The 15,562-nt window shown below is 38.7% G+C and overlaps 1 protein-coding gene across 1 annotated transcript; it reads left to right on the top strand.

Moving 5' to 3' along the window:
* The first annotated feature begins 7,917 nt into the window (after window positions 1-7,917).
* Window positions 7,918-12,632, top strand: LOC306861643 (uncharacterized protein). Its single transcript, XM_079404038.1, has 3 exons — window positions 7,918-8,014; window positions 8,581-8,714; window positions 10,070-12,632. Exons 2-3 carry the CDS (start codon window positions 8,630-8,632, stop codon window positions 11,212-11,214), a joined length of 1,230 nt encoding a protein of 409 aa, XP_079260164.1. The 5' UTR covers window positions 7,918-8,014; window positions 8,581-8,629; the 3' UTR covers window positions 11,215-12,632.
* Window positions 12,633-15,562: the final 2,930 nt, after the last annotated feature.

Genomic DNA, 15,562 nt, shown 5'->3' with positions numbered 1-15,562 from the left:
ATAGAAAGTTTTCAGGATTGCTGGTGAGACCCTGAATTTCCTCAGCTGTCGCAGATGGTACAGTCTTTGCCTGACTTTCGTAAGCTGTGTTTGGATGTGTGTAGTCCAAGTCAGGTTCTCGGAGATGTTTACACCGAGGTACTTGAAGCTACTCACCCTCTCCACAGGGGTCCCACTGATCATAAGAGGAGTGTAGGGCTGCTGCTGTCTCTTCCTAAAGTCCATGATCAGCTCTTTAGTTTTGCTCACATTCAGAGAGAGACAGTTGTCCTGGCACCATGATGTGAGTCTCTCTACCTCATCCAAGTATGAGGTCTCATCGTTGTTGGAGATGAGGCCCAGAACCACAGTATCATCAGCGAATTTGACAATAGATGTGGAGCTGTGAGAGGACACGCAGTCATGCGTGTAGAGAGAGTAGAGCAGGGGACTCAGGACACAGCCCTGTGGGGCTCCTATGTTCAGAGTGATGGAGTTTGAGGTGAACTGGCCAACTTTCACCACTTGAGGTCTGCCGGTGAGGAAGTCTTGAATCCAGTCACAGAGTGAGGAGTTTAGGCCGAGGTCTGTGAGTTTAGATGCCAGCTTGATGGGGACTATAGTGTTGAAAGCTGAGCTATAGTCAATGAATAGCAGCCTTACATAATTTCCATTGTTGCTATCCAAGTGTGTGAGGGAAGAGTGGAGAACGTGAGAAATGGCATCGTCCGTGGATCTGTTTGGGCGATAGGCAAACTGAAGAGGGTCCAGAGTATCAGGGATGGAGGAGCAAATGTGGCTCTTTACAAGTCTCTCAAAAACCTTCATGACTATAGATGTGAGGGCAACTGGGCGATAGTCATTCAGGCAAGAGGGTTTATTGTTCTTTGGCAAAGGGTTAATAATGGATTTTTTGAATGAAGTGGGAACCACGGAGGTAGCAAGGTACTCATTAAAGATAGACGTGAACAAACCAGCGAGCTGATCGGCGCAGGACCTCAGAACACGGCCGGTTATCCCATCAGGTCCGGCTGCTTTCCTGACGTTCACTTTCTTTAGCGCCCTCCGAACCTCTTAATAATAAGAATGCAGTCCAGGTGGTCTGGACTGCATTCTAGACAAAACATGACAAGGGAAAATGCATCTGGTTGTTAAAAACATATGTAAATTTTAACAATGGGGAAGTCGTGGCCTAATGGTTAGAGAGTCGGACTCGTAATCCAAAGGTTGCGTGTTCGAGTCTCGGGTCGGCAGGGATTGTAGGTGGGGGGAGTGAATGTCCAGCGCTCTCTCCACCCTCAATACCACGACTGAGGTGCCCTTGAGTAAGGTACCGAACCCCCAACTGCTCCCCGGGCGCCGCAGCATAAATGGCTGCCCACTGCTCCGGGTGTATGTTCACGGTGTGCGTGTGTTCACTGCTGTGTGTGTGCACTTGGATGGGTTAAATGCAGAGCACAAATTCCGAGTATGGGTCACCATACTTGGCAGTATGTCACTTCACTTCACTATAATTCAGTTGTTTTGTATAATTCAGTATAATTCAATATTGGTTTGTCGCAGGACACACCTTTGTGAATATGAAATTCATCTTTGAAAATTTCCAGATACTTACATTCACAAATTTCACAATTAAATATCATTATTATAAGCATCGTTATTGTTAGATTAGTTCATTGTAAAGTTCATTAGTTATGAAACTCAATTATGAAGGCAGTAAATAATGTCATTATCCAGCTTAATTCAGTTCAACCTTTTGTTCTTATCTGAGGGCCTATTTCCACCTGGTCACTTCATGCATTTTCTCTGATCGGATAGCTATCTGATTTTTTAAAACTGTTCCATTTACACTTGGCCATAAATGTGTCTTCACAAAATGGATATACAGTATATCCGATCTTCAGTTCCCATACTATATGCAATTTTAACAGATTTCACTACAATGAAAGCAACAGATATGCACTGCATTTATTCATCATCAGCTAATTTCAAGATGAAAGACCGCAACAGGAGAGAGTGTGGCATAAGCACTGGTAAGATCGTTAAGTCTCACTACTTTTAATGAAGATGATTGTGTGTTAAGCATTTGCAACATATTTTCAGTTTCATTTGCGGCAGTTTTTGCGTCGGCTTGCTGAATAGATTCATGTCAGAATGCATGTTGCATTTGCGCTGTCATATCTTACTATAACATATCATAGCCTATAAAATGCTCTTTATTATTTTAACATTATGGGAGGAGTAAAATTTACATATGTTTTTAACAACCAGATGCATTTTCCCTTGTCATGTTTTGTCTAGAATGCGGTCCAGACCACCCCCTGAAGTGGTTTGAGCGATCAGATTTTAATCCGTCTCAAAAGCATGTCGGAGGGCATTTACACCTGGTCTTTTCACGATTGGATAGCTATCCGATCAAAACGTATGAGATGGCCAGGTGTAAACAGGCCATGACAGTGTCAGTGCAGCATAATTGATCATTTCTGAATATTACCTGTTTACAACTGAGCAGGCCAAGGGTGACAATGGCATGGAACACAAACTCAGGTGACCGCAGTGGAAGAAAAACCTTGAGAGAATCCCAGAGTTCCTCAATTCCGCAAGTCTTTTCTATGATTGACAGTGATAACTGTAGCAATGAACGGAACAAAATACCTGACAAGACAATGTCAAAATAGACCTGTGTATTAAGTGATTCAGAGTAAATACAGCATATAGGGTTACAACATCACCTCCATTCAAAATGTGAACCAAACACACTAATTGTTCGGGCTTCAGTTCTCCACAACAGAGCGAATAGCATCCCGTGTCTCCGTGTCCACTGTCGTTTTAGATTTACCTAACCTAAACTACTATCTTAAATTCGGCGCTTAGCGTCTACGTCATGGCTCTCAGCCTGCCCTCTGTTCGTTGGTTGGATGGCTGGTGCGGAGCCGGAGATAATCTGGGAGCTGGTTTGCTATATCAGAAGTGAACTGAAATTGAGCGGAAGTACGAAGTCAAAGTCAGTCACGAAGTTATATCACGTGGATATTCACGGTACTTTCGGAATCACAGATTCTACGTCTTGGAAGTAAACTTTAGGGACACACCTCGAGCCTCTGTGGTGAAATCAGACACAGAACTAGTGCCTAATGCTGGAGAAGACACTGGATGAATCTCTGCTATTGCACACCATGACCCCACATTGTATGTCTTCTCTATAGACTCCAAGACTATGACCCCCAGCTATATTTTGAGGTGGAGAAGACAATATTATTACATAAATAATGTTTATCAAAGACACAGGTGAAATCATAGGGTTCCCACAGTCATGGAAAACCTCTAAATATCAGGTAATTTTAAAATTGTTCAAAATGTTAACCCTAGAATGCATGAACCAGACAACTTACATGCATGCATAAAATGGGTTTAAAAAGACCCATGTTGGATTCAATTGTTTTCTGTCTGTGCGTAGAAAAGGAACGTAAAAATTACTGAAAATACTGATCAAAGACATTAGACAATTTACCCTGAATCTTCGGAAGGGCTATCTGGTTCTTCTTTGGAAACATCTGTCTAAAATGTGTTAGGACAAGCAGAATGCTTTTGACCATGGAAGCATTTGTGTAGCAAAATTCAATTTGCAATGTAATATGCAAAATGGCAATGCAATATGTAAAATGGCAATTTATTTCTCTATTTAAATTTACATTTTCCCATACACGTGCAACATTTAGAGCAAAATTAAAAAATTAAATTTGCCATTTTTGCATAATTTAATTTTAATTTTAATTTTGGACTGGTCCTTTACTGCAAAAAGACGGTCATGTGATGAAACAATGGCGCCACATGATTTTTTAAAAATGACCTTGGTTTGACATTATGTTATCGGCTCGGAAAATATGTAAATGTGACTAGAACCAGAAATGTAAAGCACCGTTCTAATCGGGGGAGACTTCCGCGTTCAGAAAAAGGTCTATAGGGAGATAAGAGGGTTAGGGCTGGGAATCGATTCCAAGGCGTTGGGAATCGAGAGTCGATCCCATCAAGAGGAATCAACTCCTCATTCAGAGCTTTTTTTCAGTTCAACAAAGCTTATCTATTGGTGCCTCTCAAACGGAGGGCTGCATCCTACGAAAGCTGCACACATTTAAATTCACGAAAGTAAACTGAAAGAAAATTAGTCGGTATTGTCCCTCATGCTCGATAAAAGCCATAATTATAAGAGTTGTGAGATAAAATATTCTTTTTTATATATAAAAGATCTATATCAGTTGGGAAATCTGTGATCGCGTGCAGTTGCTGACGCTCGCTAATGCGTGCAATCGCTTTTTTATGTGCGCTGTTTTATCGGTTTCACTTTCGCTTTCGAAATCAATCACGTTCAGTAAGGAGGGGAAAGGATGGAAAGTGGCGGGCACAGTAACTCGTTTGGGGGGGCACGGCCCTGGGGGGAACTGGCTTATGTTGTCCACAATTTTGAGCGCTGTACAAGAATAGATCATGACGTGATCGAGGGTCTTGATCTTATTTCAATCTAAAATACACATTTTTATTTCTGTCAGCCAATGATAATTCTAAAAGAAAACGTCACGAGCATCAGTGGCCGAGAGCGCATCTGATTGACAGATAAAACCACCAGCTCTATCAGTGTTATTGTTAATGTTCTGGTTATTTTGTTTCAGTGTACAGTTTGTTAATTTTGTGCAAAGCATACAAAGTAAACTTCATCATTCAGCTAAACTTTTCCGACAACTTATGGCTGAGTCAGCAGATGCCACCCACGACGACTTGCTGCTTCACAATGATGTGCGCTGGTTAAGCAAGGGGAAAGCGCTGGATCGCTTCTGTGCGCTACTGAATGAGATCAAAGTATTACTTGGAATGAGCAAGAGCAAGGCAGCAGCTGACCACCTTATCCTGCTGGAGGATGAAAAGTTCATGTCCAATGTCGCGTTTTTATCTGACATATTGGGCCACCTAAACCTGCTTAACCTTCAGCTACAGGGGAGAGACAAAACCATCGTGGACATGGTTGAAAAACTGGAGTCATTCACGAGGAAGCTTGAGATGCTTGAGGCAGACATATCTACCGGCAGACTCCTCCATTTCAGCACACTGAAGAAGACAGCGGGAGAAGTGACGGAGCTGATGGTTGACTTCATCAAGGGCCTTCGAGCCAACTTTACTTCTCGGTTTGATGACTACTCCATCCCAAAAGACATCATTGACTTTATACGTGGAAATGGTTGACTTCCAAACCACCTCAGTTGTGCGAGATGCGCTCAGAAGTGCGGAGACTGTTAGTGCCTTTTGGGTGGGCTTACTAGGCTCTGAGGAATACAGCAACCTGAAGAAACTAGCACTTTTCATTCTGACCATGTTCCCTTCCACCTACGTGTGCGAGTCGTCCTTCTCAGCAATGAATGCAATAAAGACGCACGAGAGAAATAGACTAACCAAAACCTCGAGAACTGCCTGAGGATTAAAGTGACGTCTATTTCACCAGATATCCAGAAAATAGTGACCAGCGGGAGATGCCACTTTTCACACTAGACTAGGTAGTTATTGTGTCTAAAATCTGACATTTTATTTTTAATGAATGTGGCTGGACATAATTCAGGGCTACTGTAAGCACGTCTGCTCTGTCGTTTCAGGGGCCGAGCCCGGCAGCCCATGGTCGAGTAGATTCAGCCTTTTAGCTCTGATTTGCTTCCGACAGTGCAATGCATTATTATTGGTTTATATTTGTTGTGCCATCACAGTCATATAAAGGCCTAAATAACACGCACGCTGTTTGAAACTCGTGCTACTCACATTTCTGTTCCTACGTATACCTATGTTTGATGTCTGGCCTGTTTGAAAGAAGTGTTTTAATTTTCACAATAATATGACCCCTATGTCCGTTGTTTGAGTGACAACTTGTGTTTTAGAGACTATTGGAATTTCAGCACCAGACGCTGTCCGCTGACGTAATTTGTTTTTGCATGTTGAGCGTTCACTCTGCACCTCGCTGATGCGCTTATTCACCCTCGTATCCAGATATAACAAATAAGAATTTAGATCGATTGAAATGTTTCTGTTCTGAAAAATGAGGTTTCCAAATAAAGAGCCTTTTTGAGACTGTCAGTCCGATTTTTTTTTTAAAGTATCATTTATTTTTTTAAATTTTCATTCTCTAGTTCAAACAATCTCACGGGCCAGATGTTTTTGCTTGCGGGCCACATGTGGCCCGGGGGCCGCTAATTGCAGACCTATGCTTTAAAGACATTTGATGCTGCTCAGGTGGAAACTCATAGTGACCACAAACACACTCACATTTGTGACCCTGGACCACAAATCCAGTCTTAAGACAGGTATGGTATGGGTCAAAATTATAGATTTTTCTTTTATGCCAAAAATCATTAGGAAATTAAGTAACAATCATGTTCCATTAGGGGTGGACGATATGGCAAAAAAATATTTTAGAAATATCACGATTCTTTGTCATGTTGGTTTTACTATTTTGTCTGTACAGTACAGCCAAACTAATTTCCCTATTATAAAGACAAATCCTTTCAAGGTAACAAAATATAAAAAAGAATGGTGGCTATTTAGGCCAAAGTGGACGAAGATGAAAATCTTTGTCATTAAAAAATAAGAACAAAGATACACATTAAAAATACACATAATATAGAAATAAAACAAACAGTGTTTAATTTTCAGGTTAAATAGGCAAATTTAGCAGGAGCATTCAAGAAACTGAATTATACAAATATAAAAATAAAACACTATATAGATTGATTCCTATTAAAGTAACATTTTTTTTCAGTCAAGAGTAGCGAGTTATTTTTTTCTCTTTGTGTTTTGTTGTTTTAACTTTTTAAACTTTTTTTTTTTTTTTTTTTTTTTTTTTTTTTTTTTTTGTCCTGCTATCAAAGTCAGTGTGGACCAGCAGCTGTTTGGTTACCCTCATTCTTCAAAATATCTTCTTTTGTGTTCAGCATAAGACAGAAATTAATACAGGTTTGGGACATATGTAAAGTCTATATGTAAAGCTTGTGTGTTTTGACAGTATTAGTTCAAAAGATAACTTAGTTGAGTAATCAGGCGCTGTTAGACAGGCGTTTTAGTTCGCGCGCTTCCGGTGTACGGGCTCAGAAAAAACGCACGTCAGACCAGCGCGTGAATAAAAAGTTTAGCATACGCAAATAATGTACTTTTGTGATTGCGAATAAGTGCAGTAATTCTACCGCTGAGTTAACACTGAATGGATGTGGCGTTGTACAGCATATAGAGACGGATCGAGGCGTCACTGTTGCACGATACTACGATATTTCTTCAAAAACAGATCGTGGAGACGTTTTTATCGTCCACGATCAAAAATCATCATAATGCACACCCCTATGTTCCATAAAGATATTTTGTACATTTCCTACCATAAATATATCAAAATGTAATTTTTGATTAGTAATATGCATTGCTAAGGACTTCATCTGTACAGCTTTAAAGGCGATTTTCTCAATATTTCGATTTTTTTTGCACCCTCAGATTGACAAGTTGTATCTCGGACAAATATTGTCCTATCCTAACAAACCATACATCAATGGAAATCTTATTTATTCAGCTTTCAGATGATGTATAAATCTCAATTTTGTAAAATTGTCCCTTATGATTGGTTTTGTGGTCCATGGTCACATTTAATATGGCACATATGGTGTTTTTAAAGCAAAATTAAATAACAGTAAAATGTTAGTTTCTGCTATGGCTTTTTCTGGAAAGATAAAGAGGGCTTTTTCTGGCACTCATGACAGCTGGGAATTTTGAACAGAATCTCACGTATTAAATGTTCCAAATAGTGGTGATTACTTTTAGTATGTAATTGGATAAAATGTATTTAAACATGTATTCCACCAAGAATTTAACTCTGAATACAGCTGTTTGTCTATACATTTCTATGCACTTTTGTCATTTTAGACACAGCGTGGGAATAGGACTCTTATTATGATCTGACGTGGTGACGTCACAACGCTGCGACGCGTCCCTGCATCTGTTGGGATTCGGCGGAAGAGAGGTTTGTTTATAAGCGTCAAGGATGCAAACCTTGCAATTTAAAAAAAAAATGTTTTCAAGTGATGTATTCTTATAGAATGTAACATTGTAATGCATTATTTAACGTTGATGGACGCGTCTCATTTTCGCTCCCTAGATCGTGAACATGATTTCGGTCACTATCAAGAAGTGATGAGAGAAACTGAGCTTAAACTCAAATAATATATAAATATTATAATATAGATAATATTAAAGTCAGTTCAATCAGTTGTTTAGTGAAACTTTGACGAGACCTGCTGCTCAAAACAATGTAAATGAAACGAGAAACAGCTTTTACAATCCATTAAATATGCTATGAATCATTAAATACTAAACATACATTATAAATGGCTCAGTAGGAGCTTTCTCATTTGTGTTATTTTATAAATGCTAGTTATGAATGTTATTTTGGCCAGACCAAATATCACTTTGACCAATTTTGTACCATTGCACTGACTAATGAACTAGGGAGCTGATTGAGACACACATAGAGAATACGTTTGTATTTATTTGTCTTTCTGTTAATAATTGTAATCTTAAATATGACAGAGTGTCCAAACACACCGAAAAGCTTCTGCTGAAGCAGCTGAGATCCACAATGGCGTTTATTAAAGAGGAGAGTGAAGACATTAAGATTGAAGAAGCATGCAAGGTGAAACAAGAAGATACTGAGGAACAAACAGGTTGGTTTTTATTCTCAGCTGAACTGAAGAATGTTATATGATTGGCCTAATTAAACCAGTTTTATTTGACGTGGAGGGTTGCCTTGTGCGGACAGATCACATGACCAGACACATAATATTACAAATATACAAAATTCTATACAAATCCAAATTGCAGGCTTTTTGCGCCGCAAATGATCGCGCATGGTGTGCTAGGATCTATTGTTTCGATTTAAAAGCGTCATCGAGCCGAATTTTCGTGTTTAGTGTGAAAAGGCCTTTAGTCTGAGACTGAGACAAGACAGAGTACAAATGTGGGACCAAGACCTTCTAAAATGGTCTTAAAGGGTCATGAAACCCTAAACTACCTTTTCTGAGATTTTAGCAGAGGTGTTTGTGTTGCACATGATAGAAGACAATGTTAGCATCTGTTAATATTAATTGTTGGAGAAGACTGGGTAGTTTTAAGCTATTTTGCGGTATTTTCATCTCACATCGTGTTAACATCACAAATTCATGATACTGCATGTTCTTATCCTATGAGAAGACGCTTTGCTTAATTATTCACAACAGCATGTGTTGATTTGCTATGACAGACGCTTCAGACTGTGAGATCACGTACATTAAAGGATTAGTTCACTTTTGCTGATAATTTACTCACCCCCATGTCATCCCAGATGTCTTTCTTTCTTCAGTCGAAAAGAAATTAAGGTTTTTGATGAAAACATTTCTCCATATAATGGACTTCAATGGGACCCAAACGGTTCAAGGTCCAAATGACAGTTTCAGTGCAGCTTCAAAGGGCTTTACGATACCAGACGATGAATAAGGGTCTTATCTAGCGAAACGATCGGTCATTTCAAAAATAAATAAAAAAGTTTAAGTTTTATAAGCACAAATGCTCGCCTTGCTCTGTTCTGTGATGCGCGTTTGTGACGTCATGTAATACGCAATTACGTGGAAAAGGTAACGTTGACGTAAAATCCAAAATTTTCTTTTAGGCTTTTTAATATTAAAACACCCAGGATACGCACACGAAATGGGCATTTTAAACGATAAACGGACACAAAGACATTTGAATATGTGTATATGGTCCTCCTTCTGCACATTTGTAAACACTGACTCGGTACTTCCGCCTAAGTCAACCGTGACCTTTTCAACGCCATTGCGTATTATCTAGGTGTTATATTGGTTTGACACAACAAGCTAGTGGTCTAATGAATTGTTAAGAGTTGGCCTATGTGGGACGTTCTAAAATTGGCTTAAAACGGTTCGGAGGAACAAGTACAGATACACCCCTTATTAGTAAAGCATACTGCTTACAGACAAGTAGAATATACCGTTTAATGGCTTTTATTTGTCTTTTTTCACCTTAGATCTGATGCCGCTGAAAGAGGAGTATAATTTACTGAATGAAATGGAAGAGAAACATCAGTTTGAGAAGCATCTTGAAACTATACCTGTAGAAAAATGCTGCTCTCAGACTAAAAAGAGAGGCCCAAAGTTACGGCCTCTGCCTCCATTAATCTGCTTTTATTGTGGAAAGCGTTTCAATCAACATGCAAACCTTACAGTCCATCTGAGAATCCATACTGGAGAGAAGCCTTTCACCTGCCAAGAGTGTGGAAAGTGCTTTACTCAAAAAGCACACCTTAAAGTCCACATGAGAGTTCACACTGGAGAGAGCTCTTTCACCTGCCAACAGTGTGGAAAATATTTTAACAGAAAAGCAAACTTTATATTACATTTGAGAGCTCATACTAAAGAGAGCTCTTCCACATGCCTGCAGTGTGGAAAAAGATTTAGCAAAAAAGGAAACCTTAAAGATCACCTGAGAATTCACACTGGAGAGAAGCCTTACACATGCCCTCAATGTGGAAAGAGTTTTGGCCGAAAAGGAAATCTTAGAGATCACATGAGAATTCACACTGGAGTGAAGCCTTATACTTGCCAACAGTGTGGAAAAAGTTTCAATCAATCTAGTAACTTTAAAATCCACATGAAATTTCACAATGGAGAGAGCTCTTTTAACTGCCAACTGTGTGGAAAAAGTTTTGATCAACAAGGAAACCTTAAAAACCACATGATAATTCACACTGGAGAGAAGCCATTTGTGTGTGATCAGTGTGGAAAGAGTTTCAACCTAAAAGGAAATCTAAAAGTTCACATGAGAGTTCACAGCGGAGAGAGCCCTTTCACCTGTCAACAGTGTGGAAAAACTTTTACTCGAAAAGGAAGCCTCGATGTCCATATGAGAGTTCACACTGGAGAGCAGCCTTTTATATGCCTTCAGTGCGGAAACAGTTTTCCACACAAGAAAAACCTTAAATCCCACATGACAATTCACACTGGAGAGAAGCCATTCATATGTGATCAGTGTGGAAAGAGTTTCAGATATAAATTTACCCTTAATAACCACATGAGAATTCACTCAACAGAGAATTGTATTAAATGTTATAAGTGTGGAAGGGCTTTCAGAGACAGAAATCAGCTTAAGAATCATGAAAGAAAATCACATTAGAGGCTTTTCTTGTGCCATCACCGTGGAAAGACTTGCATAAACAAATCAATCCTTGAGGTTCACGCTAGACAGAAGCCTTTCGTCTGGCCTTAGTGTGGAATAAAGCAAACATTACCATTCACACGAGACCTCACACTGTAGAGAGGCCTTTCACATACCTTCAGTGTGAAAAGGTTTTGCATGTCAAACAGACTTGAAATGTCATTTTCTGACTTGCTCTGGAATAAAATTGTACTGTCCTGCATTGAATGCATAAGGTTTATGAATTACAGCAGTTTCAGAAATTTACCTGCATATTCACTATGATAGAAGACCATTTAATTTGGATCACTGTAATGAAAAATCGATTCATCACACCCACAGATACATTTGAAATGTCACTGTGAAAATTCTCAATACAAATATAAACAATTTGATATGAATCTGACTTTTCCATTTCTGACAGAGCTGAGCTGGATGATGACATCACTAAATCAATGATGAATTGATCGTAACTGAAAAATTTACTGTTCACTATTGTCTTGTTTTTAGAGTTGCTTTATAGGAGAATTGATTTTTTTGCCATCATTGAAATATTTCTTCCTGTTGAACACTATAAAGCTGCATTTACACAATCGGAATTGTATAAAGCGATATATAAATTAAGGTGAATTGACATAATTGAAATAACTTTTACATGTTGCCTTATCTTAAGTGTTGCCCCTTAATGGTCATTTCCGTAAGTATAACTTGGTTACTTTATCTTATAAAGTTTACCTTGTAAGAAACAAATAAGACGACATGGCTGAGTTTATGGAGTTTTCAGAAATGTCTTGGAGCACCCCCAGCACTGGTGTACAGTGAAAGTCATGCAGTTATTTAATGATATGCATTCAAACAGAACTGGTAAACACGATTAACAGCTATGATTATATGTGGCAATCAAAATTAGGTAGAGTTGGTTCAAGGTTAACATCATCTGAAGTCCTCGGGGGGGGGGGGGGGGTTAAACCCCAAGTGTACTTAAACAGTCGGCGTAGCCTTTCAAAGTACACTCCATTTGATGTTGTGTGCGAACGTGGGCGGTCGACAGGAAAGCTTCATCCAGTGTTTCCAGTGTCTACTCTATTTTTGCCCCATAAGTTATGGCTGATAACAAAAAAATGTTGAACCCTTTTGAACTAAAGCTAAGCTCCAGCAGCTGCATTTTGGGCTACATGTAGCTTGTTTATTGAAGATGCAGGACAACAGTCTTAAGGTCATGAATGCATGAACTAGCTTTTCTGCATCAGCTTGGAACGTTTCTAAGAGGGAAGAATACTGTTTTTGTAATGTGAAATATGATTTTCAAAAGACAAGTTCTAGTACATTTTTCTAGATACAAACTGTAATCTAAGAGGTTTTGGTATTGTTTTTTGGTCTAATAAATAATATCTGAGAAAATGATTGGTCGTCCAGTTCCTTACATCTTTAACACACTCTGTTAGCTTAGATAATTTAGTAGTCTCATCAGGTCTTGTTGAAATAAATAGTTTGAGTATCATCAGCATAACAATGTAAACTTATCCCATATTTTCTTATAATATTGCCAAGGGATGTCACGTATATTGAAAATAGCAGAGGGCCTATGACAGGTCCTTGTGGTGCTCCATACTTTACTGTCTCAATTGGGATGATTCCACATATTAATGGTCAGACGGGTAGGATTCTAAACCATCTTACAGTTTTTTGGGGGTTTTTACAAGCGCCAGGACACATTTTTGCAAAACTCTTCACACATTTCTCCTAACCAGCTTTAAGATTGGCACATCAGTTCATTTCACATTCAAAATGCACTAAAACAAAACATTTCATACATGTCAGACCACCTCATTCTTTCATAACACTAGCAACGGTTGTCACTTGTCAGTCAACAAAACACACTTGGTCATCTATAACAAAGACCTAAAAACACTAACAACAGTTGGCATAAAAAAATGTATTCTTCTGTAAAAGGAGGACTCATACTAAGGACGATCTACTGATACAGGAACGAATTAGACATGATGCTATGTTTCAATATATAGCCTATATTTTTTATTTGTATTTTTGTTTCAATAGTCAACTTTAGACAATGTACTACCAGTAAGTAACTTTGCAACTACATGTCAACAAGCAGTCATTAGAGTATTAGTAGACTGTTTGCTTAATATCTTCTAACGCTTATTTTGATGGGTCCACAACATACAACATACTGACTATAAGAAACTTTGCAAGTATATGTCGACTTATTCTACTAACCCTAACAGTCTACTTTGAGAGTTAGTAGACATGTAGTTGCAAATGAATGAGAATTAGTTGACATGTAGTTACAAAGTTATAGTTAGTAGAATGTCTAAAGTGGACTATCAAAATGAAGTGTAACCGATTTTGTACATTGTCCCATACAGTTATAGGGCCCTATGATTTCCGCAATGTGTAAAACGCAGATGGAATCCAGACATAAAAAGGGAATTTACTGTATAACGCGGAATGTCATGGAATTTGCCAACATTTTTATTTAAATATTCCAAAGCCCATTATACCTCTTTTACAAATGTCCAGAATTATTTCCATGTTTGTGTAATGGCATTGCGTAAGTTAGGCTACATTAAAAATAAACATTGATTCAAAGGAGAAACGACAATGTCGAAGAGACCGTCTGAGATTAACAAGTGTTCAAAGAAGCTGAGAAATTTGTCTGTTAATACTAAATTCTGAGCAGACCAGTACCCTAATAATTTTTATGAATCAGGACAACAACTGTTCTGCAAGTTCTGTCCACACACTATCGACTGGACTTGAAAGAATACCTGCGATGACCATCTGAAGTCAAAAGCGCACATGCGAAACAAGGAGAAGCTACACACAAAGAATGTATCCTTACAAAGTACTATAGCAAGTACGGCAGCACCATCAGATGCAAGGCGTGAATTTGTAGTGGACTTTATAGCTGTGTGCAGAGTCAGATATCCCACTTGAGAAAATGAAGAAGTTATTAATGAAGAAGTATTATTATTATTATTATTATTAAGAAGTTAACGCCAGTTTCTCATTAAGCACTGTAAGCAAGGAGGAGCTTTGCCTCAGAATGAAAGCAGTCTTTGTCAAATCTAAAACTACATACAATTATGCAAAATGATGTCATTATTAAGTCCCTGGTTCTAGTATTTAAAATTCAACACATGGAAGGCAGATTGCTGCTGCGAGTAATACAGAAAATTATATGTAATACCATGGTGTAACCAGTAGACATTGGTATAGCGCACTCTATATAAATAAACACAGGGCTGTATACTCCCTAGTTGCTTAAAGCAGTGTTTTCAATCATATTCCATAGTATTACATATTGCATATAATTCAAATTTACCAAATTAGTTAATTTAGTTCATTTTATTTCAGGTGTTGAAGGCCACTTCTTTCTAACAGATGTCATTTTTATTGCTTATTTGTGTTCGCTGCATCCCTTTCTCCACCTACCACAACCTTTCCATAGAGGTCATCCAGGAACAAAAGGAAATGATCAGTGTTGTATGGCCCAATTAGCGTTTGTAACAGCATTCCATCAGTGGATATTGCTGCACACGTTGTGATGTTAGCACCTCTCTGGCCTGGAACATCCACTGTGGCTCTTTTCCCAGTCATGTTCCTTCCATGTTTTGGCCAAGTTGAAACCAGCCTCATCCAAAAAGATGAATATGTGTGGGGTTTGCCTGCCTTTAATCTCCATGACTCTCTAAATCCTGAAGGCAACAGAAGAATTAGTCTATTACAGCAATATACATAAAACATGTCTTAGTAGCTGCTTAAAATTATGAAAGTTATCAACGTTACTGATATTCAGATTGGTAAGCAAGCACTAGCTTTGTTTATGTTTCGCATATCTGCGTTTATCTCATATACACTGAACAAAATTATAAACGCAACACTTTTTTTTGCCCCCATATTTCATGAGCTGAACTCAAAGATCTAAGACTTTTTCTATGTACACAAAAGGCCTATTTCTCTCAAATATTGTTCACAAATCTGTCTAAATCTGTGTTAGTGAGCACTTCTCCTTTGTCGAGATAATCCATCCACCTCACAGGTGTGGCATATCAAGATGCTGATTAGACAGTATGATTATTGCACAGGTGTGCCTTAGGCTGACCACAATAAAAGGCCACTCTTAAATGTGCAGTTTTACTGTATTGGGGGGGGGGGGGGGGGGGGGTCCGAAAACCAGTCAGTATCTGGTGTGACCTCCATTTTCCTCACGCAGTGCAACACATCTCCTTCACCTAGAGTTGATCAGGTTGTCCACTCCTCTTCAGTGGCTGTGCGAAGTTGCTGGATATTGGCAGGAACTGGA

This window comes from Barbus barbus, assembly GCF_936440315.1.
Source record: "Barbus barbus genome assembly, chromosome: 42".
Taxonomy (NCBI): domain Eukaryota; kingdom Metazoa; phylum Chordata; class Actinopteri; order Cypriniformes; family Cyprinidae; genus Barbus; species Barbus barbus.
The sequence above is the reverse complement of the archived record's forward strand: the minus strand, read 5'-3'. Positions and strand labels throughout refer to the sequence as shown.

Excerpts from the sequence above, each read along its gene's own strand:
- LOC306861643 (XM_079404038.1), top strand. The coding sequence starts at position 8,630 with ATGGCGTTTATTAAAGAGGAGAGTGAAGACATTAAGATTGAAGAAGCA. Across the intron at positions 8,715-10,069 it reads AGATACTGAGGAACAAACAG|ATCTGATGCCGCTGAAAGAG; the intron begins GTTGGTTTTTAT and ends TTTTCACCTTAG.